This window comes from Manis javanica, chromosome 6 (assembly GCF_040802235.1).
Source record: "Manis javanica isolate MJ-LG chromosome 6, MJ_LKY, whole genome shotgun sequence".
Classification (NCBI taxonomy): Eukaryota; Metazoa; Chordata; class Mammalia; order Pholidota; family Manidae; genus Manis; species Manis javanica.
Genome location: NC_133161.1, coordinates 60016930 through 60033193, shown reverse-complemented (window position 1 = coordinate 60033193; position 16264 = coordinate 60016930). Strand labels below are relative to the sequence as shown.

The 16264-nt window shown below is 32.7% G+C and overlaps 1 protein-coding gene across 8 annotated transcripts in view; it reads right to left on the bottom strand.

The window, feature by feature from the left end:
- The window catches only part of DGKB (diacylglycerol kinase beta), a 693448-nt gene that overhangs the window by 170031 nt on the left and 507153 nt on the right, over positions 1 to 16264 (bottom strand). For all 8 annotated transcript variants that reach the window (XM_073238753.1, XM_073238761.1, XM_073238755.1 and 5 more), the window contains 2 exons: positions 13585 to 13675; positions 3972 to 4167 (listed from right to left, as the gene is read on the bottom strand). In XM_073238753.1, coding sequence (XP_073094854.1) covers positions 3972 to 4167; positions 13585 to 13675 — 287 coding nt within the window. The remainder of the gene's footprint in view (positions 1 to 3971; positions 4168 to 13584; positions 13676 to 16264) is intronic.

Genomic DNA, 16264 nt, shown 5'->3' with positions numbered 1-16264 from the left:
TCAGCATAGTAAGATACTATAGAGTCACTACTTATCTTCTCCGGGCTATACTGCCTTCCCCATGCTCCCCCTATATTATATGTGCTTATATACATTATAAGGAATAAAGCCCCTTAATTCCCTTCTCCCTCTTGCCCCAGCCACCCTCGCCACCCCACATTTTCCAATTAATGCCAATTATTGCCATAGTAATTTGTTTGTTTATATATGCATATGTATATAAATGTGTATGTGTGAGTATGCGTACCTATCATTTTATCTACCTATCATCATCCCTACCTGTGTAGAAGGAAGAAAAGGAGGAAGGGGAGCCAAAGAAGAGAAAGTTGTTTTTGTCTGGTGATATAACTTAATGAATTCAGAATCATTAATATGATGAAAGTTCTTACAGAACACACTTTAGTGTGTTTTTATTATACATTTTTCACTGTCCTAAAATATGGCAATAATGAATTTGAATCAAGTTTTTCAGAAACTCTGAAGAATCACAGTTATAACTCAATGGAACACAGTTTGAAAAATAATGTTTTAGCTGAAGGCCTTTCTTTCTTTTAAAATGCAAATACCTCTAACTTTCATCTGCAATCAGTCATTTACACATTAATGTGAATGACTTTATCAGACATCTTTTGGAGGCTTGGATTTAATTCAGAAGAAGGGAAAGCAAAGATAAACTCAGCAACTGAAAGAAATGGGAAAGAATGAATATTAAGGTTAAGGGCACTAAAGACCACTTGGCCTAGTTTGCTTAAAGACCATGATGTCTACATATAATCCACTCATTTGTGTTCAAAAAGCCAAAAAACAAAAATAAAAACAAAAGACAAACCCACAAAGAAAATCTCTAATGAATTAAATGAATGTGAGAGTGAGTGTGTTTCAGAATTGCATCCAACTGCTTTAGAATATTTTGCTGGAACAATAATGTAAATAATGAATTACTTATAATTTTGAACAACTTAAATCAACCACAAAATTTCCAAACAGTGAATTTATTAATTGAAGATACTCTGATCTTACACTGTAAGTGTCCTCAAAGACCACAAACTAATTGTGCAAGAGTCCCAGAACATGTATGGCACAATACAAAGGATTTAGTGCTCCACACTTGATCCTGTACTTTTGGTCTATCACATATTTTTAAATTAAAAAAGAAATCTTGTAAAATTTTTTCTTAATTTAAATCCTTCTACTAAATAAAGTAATTTACCTTTATTACAAGAATCTAGTTGTGTATTCTTTCCACATTGCCTGACCCCACACACACTGAAATCTTTCTCAAAGTTTATGGAAATAAGCCTAGTTTAAACTTCAGATGTTTTGCAGAGGCATACCATAAAAGTTATTAATTAATATTTCAAGAAAGTGTTTTCTGAAAAAGAAGAAATTTACATCATTAAATTTTTCATTTCTTTACTTAGATGTATTTTCTAAAAGTGAGAGATATTAATTTGAATCTGGGTGAAGGAAACATGTTGGAGTAGAATTGTATTTCTCATATTTCATTTTTTCTTGTAACTATCTTGTGTAAATTTGAAAGTACATTGAGTTTTAAAATACTGATTGACCTTCATGCTTAATACTATTGTTTTTGTGTCAGGAAACTGAAAACAAAATCAAATGATAGAAATATTTACCATTTAGGAAAGGGGTACATGCAGATATTTTAAGTAGTCAATTTCACTGCTGACTATTAAGTGCAATACTTAAAATGAACAGACAAATTTGAAATAAAAATTTAAAAGCATCCTGAGATACTTCTGACTATTCTGTTGTGAAATATATCAAAATGAAAATTCTTTCTTGATTAAAAATTAAAGACTGATTTATATACAGTAGTTTATCTTTTTATATTCATCTGATAATGTCATTTTTAGCAGTGAAATTATACTTAATTTGAAATAAAACTAAACACAAATAACCATAGTCAGTTAAGAGAGGGAAGAAAAAGTTGAGCCATTATTGCTCATATAATGACCTTCAAAAACTGACTTCTACTCTCTTCCCCATGTTTTTACTAAGAAAATGTGTTCCTAAGTCACACATCCTATAGGTTTCCACTTTCTTCTTGCTCAGGTTCACAGACACTTGGTTCCAATAGTTCCACAGTACAAAGCAAGAGACAGAATGGGAAAAGAGAACATTTCCTACAGTCAAGGGCACTTAGAATCTATGATCATACTTCCAGCTGACTTGTCTGTGTATTCCTGAAGAATGCATGCAAAGAGGGATGAATGAGGACAGCAAAAGGCGTGACTACAGTTGCTTCGTGTGGGGTGTACACATGCCTGGCGTGGCAGAGCGCACCATGAGAAGTTGGCAGCTGAGTACTGAGAATCAGTTCAGGTATGTATCTGGAATACCTACTCGCAAAGGACGTGCCAAGTATTGAAATGTAGACACCAAATAAAACATAAACCTGGAAATTATTGTAGATATAATATATATAAAACTCTTTTTTAATGTTATGGACTATATTACTATGTAGTATATGCACTCATTTCTTCCCTAGGGAGAGAAGCAGATATTTTCAAGTCTGGTCTTAGTATGGTCCTTGAACTAATTTCAGTACTTAGAACTTTTTCACTAATGCTCTTAGAAATCTACTCATTCACATTTAAATATAAACACTTTAATGTCAGTAATTCCAAGAAATTAATATTGATATTTAGTTTCTACTATCTTTAAATCCTATGTATTTCTCTGTATTTCTCCTTCAAAAATACATTTTCCTCCATTTCCATAGAGTTATACTCATTCTGAGTAGAAACCATTTAATTATTTTGGTGTAAACATGCTTATACTAAATTACACTCCTCTTTAGGATTAACTACACATTTAAAAGGCATAAAACTTTCTGCCATTGGCAGGTTGTAATGAGCACTTTCTTCAAGAGGATACCTACCACTTTCTCCATCAATCTTTGTCACTCTTATGGGTCACCAAAATCCACATAACAGATGTCACTGTCCAATACTGAAACCTGAATCAGGTGGCTGAAGATACTGAAGCATAAAGCTATGTCCTATTGCCATCAAGCCTACCAACCATCCTCACATTTTATTTTATTCATTTAGAAGTTATATTTATATATTTTTATTGGGCCCATATGGTTTTAACCTCTTTTTATTTTCTCTTTGCTACACTGAGCTGAGCCAATATGTTTCCTGGCTGTCTAAATACTCCCAACAGTATTAAGTAGATTCTGTAAAGTAAAATAAACACTATGGCTGATATACAAAAATTATTTGTGCACAACCAATTATTAGGACACAAACAGCTTGATACCTTTGTTTTTAAAATCTGTTAACAATAGATAGTTGTCATGTCCCAGTGTGAACTATAGTACAATGAAGTTGAAAATTCTGATCCACAGCTATTCTATCCTATTTTGTTAGTATTTTGCCCTCTGTTCCCCATGTATCCTACTTGTTTTAAATTTCTGGAAAAATATTAGCAGATAACCAACATTTCCTGTGGGATATTTAAATTTGCCATTCTATGTGGTACTTAGAACAATAGCTTAATGTGAGATAGTTTTCATATCATAGCCTGACTAAAGAAACCGAAGAATAAAACAATCTTATGACACAATATTAGAAAAACCTTAACTAGGCCCTTGTTACAGCAAGTCAAACATCCTGACCAAGCTGATCATATTCCAGAACTTAATGTATAATATATTCTATATTATTATCCACTAAATGCCCATGTGTATTTCATTTTCTGTGGGAAGAGCTATCTCTAAAAAAAAAGAATAAAGGAGACAAAAAATCCATTAAATATATAGCAAGTTTATACATGCTTTTAGAATCTGTGATACAATCAAACATGCATATTTGATATTATGAAAAATACTACTGCATATATATTACATAAAACTATAGCACAATGGAAAACTCTTTTAAGTTACAGAAGCCTTCAAAAACAGATTAAAGTACAGCTTAACAATTAAATACTAGAAAACTTACCTTGACTTGCAAACTTCAACTCTTTGGCATCTGTAAGCGTAGTCCTTTTGTCAGACACTTTTTTCTCTATTCTGCGATGGCTTCGTCTTTTCTTAGACTCGCCCCAAAGATTGGATCCTCCATGCATACTTGGTATATTCAAAATAGCAATTCCTTCCAGAGAGATATTGATTAAATCTATCTGTACTCCATCACACTGATGTAAAAAGAACAAAAACAGTAAGATATTTTATCTTTCTTTCCTTGATTTCTTTCTTTGCATTTCCTTATTATTTTAATAAAAGCTTTTAAACCCATAATCTTGTCATTCCTAAATAAACTTTTCAAGAACACTTAAAAACCAAATGATTATCCTAAAAGTCAATATAAAAGATAAAGCAGTTATCATTAAAAGTCTCTAAGAATGACCTCATTAAATCATCAGTGTATCTTTGTTTACAGAAAACCTTCAGGTGGGACACATGGTAGCATCTGTCTATAACCATGTCGCCAGTTGCAAATTTCTAATATGTCACAAGAGTTTGATTGGTCAAATATTAGACAGAAATTTTATGATTACCTTCTATTCAGAACACACTGCAAGGCACTACTGGGGGCAAATAAACAGAATTAATAATTCATTGTCTCACTTTTCTGGGCAATGAAAGAAGTGGCTTAAGAGACCTTTGAAAAAAGAAAAATAACGTATAAAACATCAATTCAAATAGATCTGAATTGCATTAGAGTGACCAAGCATGGTTTCTCGAACTAGATAAAGTTCTAAGCACAGCATCAAATGCAGTAAGAGGCACAGTTGTCTAAAGGAATAGGGAGGAGCAGGCAGGCTGAGCAAGAGAAAGACCAAGAGTAGAAGCCATCTCCAACCCACCATTACTTTATAGCTGCTGTAACAATGATTGAAAAATAAAAATGGTCAGCCGGATCTTTTTGTTTGCCTGAGGAGAAAACACCCTTTTGATTTTTAAAAATAATATGGAACTTGCTAACAGACAATGCTTTGCAATATTCAGAGTGGTCAACTTTTGGATTTTTAAAATTTTCTGGCCGTTTCCATTGACAGATACATGTGGAGAATAGTGACATGGCCATACTGTATTTTTGGAATTATTAATTATTTTTTCATTTGCTTTGCATTTTCTAGAATGGTAGTTATTTACACATATACCCCAGATATTCTGCCATTTCCAGCTATAAGTTAATGCGAGAAGAGATGTAAATATGTAGTACTTTGTTTTTACAAAGAACTTTGTTGGGGGTATATGCATTTCATAAACTGGAGTATATATGCAGTGGGATTGTTTAGTTGTCGTATCTTTTTACAGAAAAAGCACTGAGACTGACTTCATCATTCTCATTCTCTTGGCAATCATGATTTTTGAATCTCAATGAGACAATGCTCCACCAAAATGATAAGAACAAAACAAACAAGAAAGAGCCCTTTCTTTTTCCACATTTGCCTCATCACGCCATCATGCTGAATCTAATACCTCATCTTGCTCACCAAAATATAAAAACTGTGAAATAAAGCAACACATCTTGAGCCTACTTGGCAGGGCTGGAATCAGATTCTAGAGAAGGTGCCAAGTTTTCATTCAGTTTGTTTCAAGGAGGGTGAAACTGAGGTCTGGAGGATGCCTTATTCCTCCCCCTAGAAACAAATGATTTTTCCCCTCCTTTTCATGTATTAAATTAAGATGATTTCTTTTTACTAAAGAATTCTGTTCATGTGTATACTCACTTATCGCTATATAGTCTAGATAAACAGATATTAATTTCATAATTAAAAGTAATCTTGTGTAAATACCCTGCAGGCCTCAATGAATCAAACACATACTGTGTGTCAGGCCTCCCACTGTCTTCAAGTGGAATGTACTGGCTGGATAATTAGATAGTACATATTTTTTAACCTTATTTGCATGCATATTATATCTTTTGCACACTGACAAGCAGCAGTAACAACAAAAGTCAGATTACCACAGGGAATTCCCACAAAGAAGTCTTCATTCCTTATAATTTGCAGCCTAAATTAAAATAATTTGATCTTTGACAAGGATGAAATGTCAAGCAGAAGGGGGTCCTCTACAAGCCACGGCCTGTGGCTTCTGAAATCTGCCTAATTTATGTCAGTCACTTCTTAATACATATTTAAGTATTACACGAAAAAGATGATAAATATGCAATCTGACACCTTTGGTATTTCCCTGCTGTTAATTTATAAAGGTCTGGCTTTCCCCAAACTGACTAAAATAATTTAAATAACAGAAGAATGGTGCAATAAACTGGAGTTGGGGGCTGGCTTCCATTTTCACTCAATATTGAACACAGCAGGTAGTACACTAAGACAATTATTTGACTAGGCCTTAGAACCCCACTGTGTCAAGTTACTTTCAGAATTAGTGAAGGAGTATTCCTTTGTTCATCTGCAGAAAAGGAAATCTGTGGCAAATAGGTTTTCTTTTTAATTGAACTAGGGGAGTTACATGTGACAATTGAAAAACATCAGTGTTACTGTTATTCATGTTTCACTCTTCAGAGTCTTGTCACGTGCAGTTCTAAGGAAACAGAGTACGTAGCGCTCTGAAAAGTGAAAAGAAAAAAAAAATCCTCAAGGAGTCCTAAAGAAGGACTCATAAAGAACAGTGAGGATCCTATGAGAGCTGGACAATGTGCTTACACAAATTGCTATTTATTAATGATCTGTCTCCACCAGTTCTCGACCCCAGGTTACCTTCCTCTGTTTTCTTTAATATTATGTCCATGAGTTTGAAAACCTTCAGTGCTAGTTCTGATGGAGAACAGGATATGTAGCACACCAGCTGAGTGCAGGCAAATAAAAGCTGATGAAGGCTATGAAATATAAACAAGTTTTAATACTGTGTCAGATAATATTTTCATCCGCTTTGGAGATTTATGATTTTTAAAAGGCAGTTGCAGAGCAAAAGAATATAAAAGCTTAAAAGCTAACAGCCTAGGTTAGTCAATAAATCCTGAATATTTTTATTATGTGGGAGGAAGACTGTTAACGTATATGGGAGCTGTATGTAAAGTGCAACTCAGTGACACCACTGTCTACTCTGTTCAGTTTTAAAACAGAGGATCTTATTCCAGAGACAAATGTATCTACCAGAAGAGAGGATGGTTTAAAAATTTCTGAGAAAGTATTTTAATCTTCACATACGAATATACACTACATCACACTATACAGAGGTGTTAAAGACAAACAAACTTTTCTATGTGAATTTAGTGTTTCAGATTCAGTTAATGTATCATTTGATATAAAAATTCAAAACATGAAGAACTTTGGACAGATGTCAGTATGGATAATAAATTTGATGGGATACAATTAATGATAAACTGTAAATATTTTTTTCTATAGACAGCCTAATTTTATATATGGATCAGGTAAAAATTATTCATAATTTTATTCTGTAAAACACAAAAACATTGTTTTGTTCATTAAAGAAAACAGCATGGAGTAAAATGACTCATCTAAGCCTGCTTTGAGAAGAGTTTTTGTAAATTCATGTGTAATTCATCAGACAAATTTATGCTTTTGCAGAAAGCTACAAATTAAAATAGAGACACATTAAGGGCTTATCAGTATCTCTTCTGATATTTAAAGGCTGCAGGACTCTATTTTACCAGTGATTAACCTCCATATTTTCTGAAATGCATTTTACAAGTTTTAGCTACAAAACACCATGTGATATAGAACATGACTTTTAGGTTATCTCAGTAGTGGCTGGCAGTGCAGTGATGGTGATGCAAGTGTGGATGGCAGATAATTACAGAACACCTTTTAGAGTGGAATGGGAGATAGTGGATAAGCAAGAGGAGGATGGAAGTGTACTCGGAAAAACGGGAAAATTTGAGACTGCTACAATGTGCATGTGCACACACACACACAGATGCTGAGCACAATCATAATAATATTGCTGGTTCAAGATACTAAGCATTAGCCATAAGCATTAGAAAAAACCATTTTAGTTTTACATGCTTTTCTTTTTTTAGCAGATTCTGTGAAAGCTAGAAATTATTGCTGGAATACTAATTAGAATTCTTAACAGAAGTTATCTTATTCAAAATAGCTTCTGGTAAACACAGAAAAGAATTTTCACCTTTTGGTGGTTCAGTCCTCTTTTGCCTATCTCATTTCCCCTTCATCCTCCTCACTAAGAAATATGGTGATGTATTTACCTTAATCAAGTGATAACATTATATCACATCCTTATCACATTTGTTGTTCTTTTCTGAAATAAGGAGTTATTTTTTGTTTTGAACTTAATGAGTCGAATTTTTGTTTTCTATGACCATCTTTGTTGAGGTCCACCCTGTCTCCCTTCACAGTTGCTTCTGGAATTTCAATGCACACACACAAAAATCTCTTGGGGAGCTTTAGAAGAGAGGGCAGATTGTTTAAGTGTTCTTACACACACACATACAAATGTGCACATGCACAGAAGAGAGCAGGAAGGAACTTGGAGGTGATGGGCATGTTGATGACACTGAATATGGTGATGGTTTCATAGGTATATTTTCATCTCCACACTGAGTTGTATACATGCATGAAATATGTACAGCTTTTTGCATGTCAACCAAAATGGTTAAAAAAAAAATGTCAGTTGTCAAGTTGGATTTCCTCCAACCCAAGATAGTGTGTTGGTAGGGCTAAGGCAACGGTAAGGTCCTGTAAATGCATGTTGAAGGAATATCTAAGATGATTTTGATATCAGAAAAGAAGGACAAAGACTAACCTATGAAACACTGTCCAATTGCTTTTAAGAGCTCTGCGCTTTCCAGGTTACTGGACAATAAGAATTTATCTTTTGATTCCTGTTCCAGGTTACTGGACAATAAGAATTTATCTTTTGATTCCTGCTAATTTATTTTGTGTCCCCAAAATTCTTCTTGCTTTTTTTTAATCCTTGAGATCACTTTGGTTTTCTAGAATTACTTAATCATTAAGACAAAGCTTAGTACCTTGGAATGGAAATTCTTTGCCCTGAAACTTAGACCATCCTTCCCATTCTCACTGACACCCAGAAGATGAAAATACTCTGGAGAATGGGCTACTTTATTCCCTCATGAACTTTGCCTGATACATGGAGCAAATTAAAAACCAATGAACCTTTGTAGCTTCAATCCCACATGTTGACCTTAGATTCTTAGGTGCACATCCATGCCTCAAAGAGTTTAATATAAACTTTGCTTCCAATATATTATCTAGCAATTTTAAAGCTTTTCATTTTATTTATCTTTTGTAAGAAAGATATAGGAAAACTGAAATTTTTAAATTAAAATCTTCAACTTTGTTAATCTCTAACCATATATATGTATATTATATATCATGTATGTGTTATATGTACATATATATAATATATGCATGTATGTATATATAGTCTCCAATTGATTTGTTTCCTTAGATTTAAACGTTTTGGCAGCAATACGATTCTTGTTTCTCTTAAATTACTAAAGAAAATAAATGCTCATCTGTTCATCTCTGCAGTGGAGATATAATAGAATCTCTCTAATTCATAGGATTTTTATGAAGACATCAGATAACATGTACACTGCTTAGAACCAATTATAAAGTACAATTAATAAGATAAATCTTAGCTATTTTTATTATCAACTTCACCCCATAATATTCATATTATTCCAAATATTAACCCCTTTTGGAAAAAGTGTCCTATATGAAAAAGAAATGTGAAATACAGGGTCACACAGCAAATTCTTTGTTTTAAAGAAGCTGCTGATAAAATATATGTCCATTACATGAGGTCCTGTTGTACTGAACTGATTTTATTCTGTTATACATTTTCAAACCATAGTTGGTATAGTTTTAAGCCAAATAGGAGGCAATAGCAAACAGAATCGAATTTCCAAATTGATGTTTTGTTAAATTTAATTCTGAAGTAACCTTGAGGGTAGAAAGGCATATTCTGCTAATATGATAGACTGGATTCATTAAAAAGTAGGTAGAGAAGCAGATTTTGCATTACCATTCATACACATACACATGCACAAACATATCAAGTTTTAGAATTGAGATAAATATATTAAATTATGGCAGTATTTCCAAGATATGAACAACAGAATGGGGAGTATACAGCACTGGTTCTGACTTATTAATGCTCCTACAGTGGTTCCAATAAGCCAGTAAATGCAGAGCTGGGAAGGCAGACTTGGAGGGTACGTAGAAACACGACTCTAAGAAGAATAACTTAAAGTTACCCATATTTCTTGGGGGAACACTACAAACAGTTTTTCTATAACATGTAAAATTCTGTGGATCAACTTTTTTACTCAATTTTATCATTTGATTACAATAAATGTTTTCCACATATATTTGCATTCAAATATTTTCACTGTATTTCTTTGAACATTTTTTACTTTGTGACAAATATGACAACATATTATAGAGCAATGTGGGTTTTTTAAAATTAAGAGTTTATTTTATTTAGGGAAGTTAAAGGTTTATGGTAAAATTAAAGGTAAAGTACAGAGATTTCCCATATACCCCCATCCTCACACATGCACAGCCTCCCCCATCATTCATATTTCCCACCAAAGTAGTACATTTGTTACAACTGGTGAACCTACATTGAACACATCATAATCATCTAAAGTTCATAGTTTTTAATTACTGTTCATTCTTGGTGTATATTCCATGGTTTTGACCAAATGTCAAATGACATTTATTCATCATCATTGTGTCACACAGAGTATTTTCACTGCCCTAAAGAAATCCTCTGTGCACCTGTCCCTCTCTCTCCTCACAACCCTTAGCGACCACTGATCTTTTTCTGTCTTTGTAATTTTGCCTTTTCCAGAAGGTAATATGTTAGAAACATACAGTATGTTGATTTTTCAGGATGGCTCCTTTCATTTAGTAACATATATTTAAGGGGTCTCCATGTGTTTTCATGGCTTGATAGCTCACTCCTTTTTAGCACAAATAATAATTCATAGTCTGGATGTGCCACAGTTTATTCATTCACCTACTGCAGGGCCTCTTATTTGCTTTCAAGTTATAAACATCATGTGCAGCTTTTTCAGTTGACGTAAGTTTTCAACTTCTTTGGGAAAATACCAAGGAGTATGACTGCTGGATTATATAGTAAGAGTATGTCTAGTTTTGTTAGAAACCATCCAGCTGTCTTCCAAAGTGGTCATACCATTTTGCATCACCACCAACAATGAACAAGAATTGCTGTTATTCCACAGCCTCACCAGCATTTGGTGTTTTCACTAATCTAATAGGTGTACAGTGGTATATCATTGTTATTTTAATTTGCATTTGGCTGGTGATGTGTCATGTGAAACATCATTCACATGCTTACTTGCCATCTGTGTATCTTTTTTTTGGTGAGATACCCGTTGAAGCCTTAGGGCCATTTTTCAATGGGGTTGTTTATTTTCTTAATTAAGTTTTAAGAATTCTTGGTATATTTTGGATAATAATCCATTATCAGATACGTCTTTTGCAAATATTTTCTGACAATCTGTGGCTTATTTTCTCACTCTCTTGACATTTTATTTCACAGAGCATTTTTTTAATTTCAATGAAATCCAGCTTAACAATTACTTCTTTCATGGATCCTGCCTTTTATATTGTATCTAAACAGGCATTGGCATCCCCAAGACCACCTAGGTTTTCTCATGTGTTACCTTCTAGAATTTTGTAGTTTTCCATTTTACATTTAGGTGTATGGTCCATTTTGTTAACGGTGAAGGTCTGTGTCAAGATTCATTATTTTGCTGTGAATGTCCAGTTGTTGCAGCACCATTTCTTAAAACAGACCTTCTTAGCTCCACGTTATTGCCTTTACCCTTTGTCAAAGATCAGTTCACTATGCTTACATGGGTCCATTTCTGGGATCTCTATTCTGTCCCATTGATTTGTCTGTCTATTCTTTCACCAATATTATACTGTTTTGAGTCTTGTACCTTTATAGTAAATCTTGAAATCAGGCAGTGTCATTCCTCCAACATCGTTCTTCTCCTTCAATATTGTGTTTTCTACTCTGGGTCTGTTGACTCTCTATATGAACTTTAGAATCAGGGTGTTGATATTCACAAAATAATTTGCTGGGATTCTGACTGAAGTTGTGTTTAATCTGTAGATCAGGTTGGGAAGAACTGACATCTTGACAGTACTGTGTTTTCCTCTCTATGGAATATCTCTTCTAGATGACCTTTTTTTTCACTTTGTGTTCAGTGGTAGGGAAAGGTAAGGAGAGGTGCAAGAGGATCCAGAATATCTACCCTAAGTTCAACCTGAAGCTATGCTTTTTTTTTTTATTTGCCTTGTTCTACAGATTTTTTTTGAGTATAGGTGTCCGAAGGTAAAAAATGTTCAAAATATGCATCAATTTTTAAAAATAATTTTTGAAGGTAAAGGGGAGTTTTAAATGTTTTTTACAAATACATATGTACATATTTAACACTATCTAGGTATATAAAACATATAAACATGTATGTCTCCAGGAATGGTAATAACAGAAAGTCTTTGTTAAGCCAAATCCTTTACCTTTTGTGATTATATTTCTTTTCAGAGTTATGATCTGATTCAGTCATGAAGGGCTTTTCCTATTCCATGATTATCAATTCTACTTCTAATACTTCAATTTATCCACAAATCATGATGAAAAAAAAAATCCAAAAAGGTTACATTCTGAAATAGTACCACTTAATGTTGTTATTATCATTAATAGTGAATTAGAAAGCTAGGATAATGAAGAACCCAGCCAGGCCATTATGATCCTATTTGGTCCATAACTACAAGTTATGCATTTATTTCTTAAATTAAACATATTGAAGCTAGCCAGTATTTCTCAATTCATATTAGATAGTGAGTAGGTGTTCTTTTTTCATAATTATGTTCCTTTGGTTTGTCTTTATCATTCATTAAAATGTAAGTTTACCTTTTTCCTTATACCCTAAAATCTCTGAATAAAACTAAGTCATTTTCTATTATAACCTGTTCCTAAAATTTTTAGTTCTACAGTGTCTATATTGTTTGGCAGACCTATTTGCTCCAAATCTTTTCAAAGTGTATCTTTTTTTTTTTTCTATCTTTACCCTCTTTCTTGGCTTTTCCACTTCCTATAAATGTAAGAAATGGCTACCTCAGGAACTGAGAAAATCTAGTTAATGAATGGGAATGGAATGGAAAAGTGTATTTTTTAAACTTTATTCATGATAATACAATTTTAGTGAACTGTGTTTTAAAGGTTATAAGATACTAAGACCTGAAAATAATAAGGTTCTTTTTAGGTACCTTGCAACTTTTTTCTTTCTCTTCAAGTACTTTATCTTACAATTTTCTATCCACACTATGTCCAGTACTTCTCCATTGATTTCTAAAGTTAAGTTCCCCCTCTCATTCTTTTATACTGTATTAAAACAACTCATAACTAGAGTTAACTTTATAGTATGATTTTTAGACAGTGCTAGAATCCCAGTGAGTGACAGAAATGTTATTTAGAATCATGGATAAAGTCATGTGGACTGCTCAAAGTATAATTCCTTCCATGGACTACCACAAACATTTTAATAACCAAACTCAAGCCATGTCATTGTATTAAAAAGAGAATTCATGTTTTCTTACTTCTATTTCTATAGATTCATGTAGCTTCTTGCAGGTGGCTGAGAAAGTTTCAGATGTGCCAAATTCAAAATACCAAAATTTGTTCTTCATTCTGAAAAAGGAAAGGAAGAAGCAACTTAAGTGATTATCAGTAACAGAAGGGAATTTTTTAAACGGAGTAGCCCTGTCTTATATTCTGTGACAGAAAAGGTTTGAGGACATGCACCATCTATAATGTAATAGAGGGTCACATAATTTTCAAAGATAAATGTTGGTGTCAAATTGTATGAATGCCCCTGAGGGAATTACAGGAATGTGTTGATCTGACAGATTCAATTATATGTTTCTATATATTAGTTGCTCAAATTTTAAAATATGATTTTAGTGCTTATGATTATTAGCTCATTCTTTAGACAGTTTGATTTAGACCAGCCACTCTGTAATTATATATACAGAGAAAAAAATCTGGGCTTTTCATGAGAAAACAAGAGACTAAACTAAATATGCTATATTTTTCTAGAAAGCTATGTACTCTTCAGAAACTTGGTAACATTGAATAACACATTAAAAAGAAAAAAAGTAGTGGTTATACATAGAGATAAAAATTAGTAACTTTGGAATAACTATTATTTTATAAAGATAGTGTCCTCTTTTATATGCACAGTGGTAGAAATTATGATATAGTATGGAAGAACTAAATAAGTAATAACAAAATTTTTTCAATTTACCAAAAGTTAAAGAAAAATATAGTTTAAAATATTTCAGTATTTAATTTGGAAGTAAGATGGTCAAAAAAATTTTTCACCCATAACCCAATTAATCATATCTTTGTTTCTTGTGCCAGTTAATTAAATTTATGATCATTTAATGTATTTTTACAAAGGTTGACTAGATTTTTATATTATCCAGTATTTAATTTAGAAATTCTTTCTCATGAAAAAATAGTGTTTAATTATATATATTCTAATTAGGTATCATGCCCTCAATTAGAAGAAAATACGGGTCAAATGAGATACATGTTTTCACATACAGGCATAAAGGCAAAACAGGAAAATTTGTGTTATGATATTCAAATATTATTTCTGACATCAAGTTATTTGTTCTGAAGTACAAAAATTCACATGTGCTTTTCACATTAAAGTGTCAAACACTTCTACAATTAAAAGGACATTTAGAAAGGACCTTACTATTTGATTCTACCCTATAAGTTATGGAAAATTACATGGAATTCTTATTACTTATTACAGTGCTTATTACTATGCTGTGCTGATTAGTTCTGATATGAAATTACAAATTTTAAAAGTAATCTCATCTGCCTAGACATATTCAATATTAGGCTCACTCATGATTTTTACAAAATTTTCTCTAGCCCTTCTTGTATCAATGTCCATAATTAGGTCAGATATTTGAAGAACAATATAGGTTACAAATGATTCTAGAACCATGAATCCTTATTCTATTCCAGAGAATATTTTCCTTGGGTTATGGTCTGATTTTATGTATCTAAGTAGATAAAAATAGATAATAGCTAGTTGGATAGAACAAGGGCGCAACACTTAACACCAAGATCTGTTGGCCTGAGCCTATATGCAAGTTTATATTTATTAATCTTACAGAATAGATGTACTTTTACACATTTATACATCAGCTGAAGTTAAATAAAATTAAAAATATCTTCCTATTGATTCATCATACTAATGAAAAATATGTTAATAAATTGGGAGGAAAATATTGGTCTGTATGAGGTGGTCTCAAGACAGCCTCAGAATGATAGTTAGTAGATATTTGATGACTGTTTGGACTTTTTTTCTACATTCAGCAAGTTTTCTGTCCTTTTATCCAGACATTCCTGGATTCATTAATTCTATCTAGTCATTCATTCAATAGATATTTCCAAATAATATTTACTTCTATATGTTACTGTATTAAGTTCTAAAGATACAAATAAAAACACAATTATTTTTGTCTCCAAAAAGCTCAGAATATTGTAAGATTATGGGCATATACAGTAATTAAAAAGTTAATTCTCCAAATGAAATATGAGCAAAGTATTGTGGGAAACCACTTCAGTAAATTAACTACTTTTACCTCAGGGAGTCCAGAGAGTTTTAGAAGACAAGATGATATTTTAAATAGAGAAGTAGAAGAAGGCAAAGGGAGAAGAGACAAGTTTTGGGCATTTTTTGGAGAGCAGGATGACTAAAAAGAATGCTGAATGTGGGCTAATAAGGGTCTGTTTCAGAAGGTGTATTTAAATTAAGGGGTTTGGACTTAATATTATAGATTAATAGGATGATGACAGAAGTTTATTAGCAGTGAAACAATGTGGCCAGGTTTGTTGTATGGACAAATAAATCTAGCAGGAATAAATAAGAGGGCTGGAATGTTGAAATACTGGTATTGTGGACAGAAATGTGGCTACCGATATAGGACAAATGCAATGTAATTCAAGGCGTAAACCAAGTGGCAAGCAAAATGGAGCAGAGTGGATCAATTCAAAAGACACAAATGAGGTAGGTGATATTAGATTATACTCATTTTAGCCATGCCAAATTATCTCTGAATGCATATGTGAGAGTATCAGAGCATTTACTCCAGCAAAAGAAAGGCTGTGGGTTTATATTTTGACATTCTATAATCTAATAAAAATTATATTATAGTATTATGTGTGTATATATGTATGTGTGTGTGTGTGTGTGTG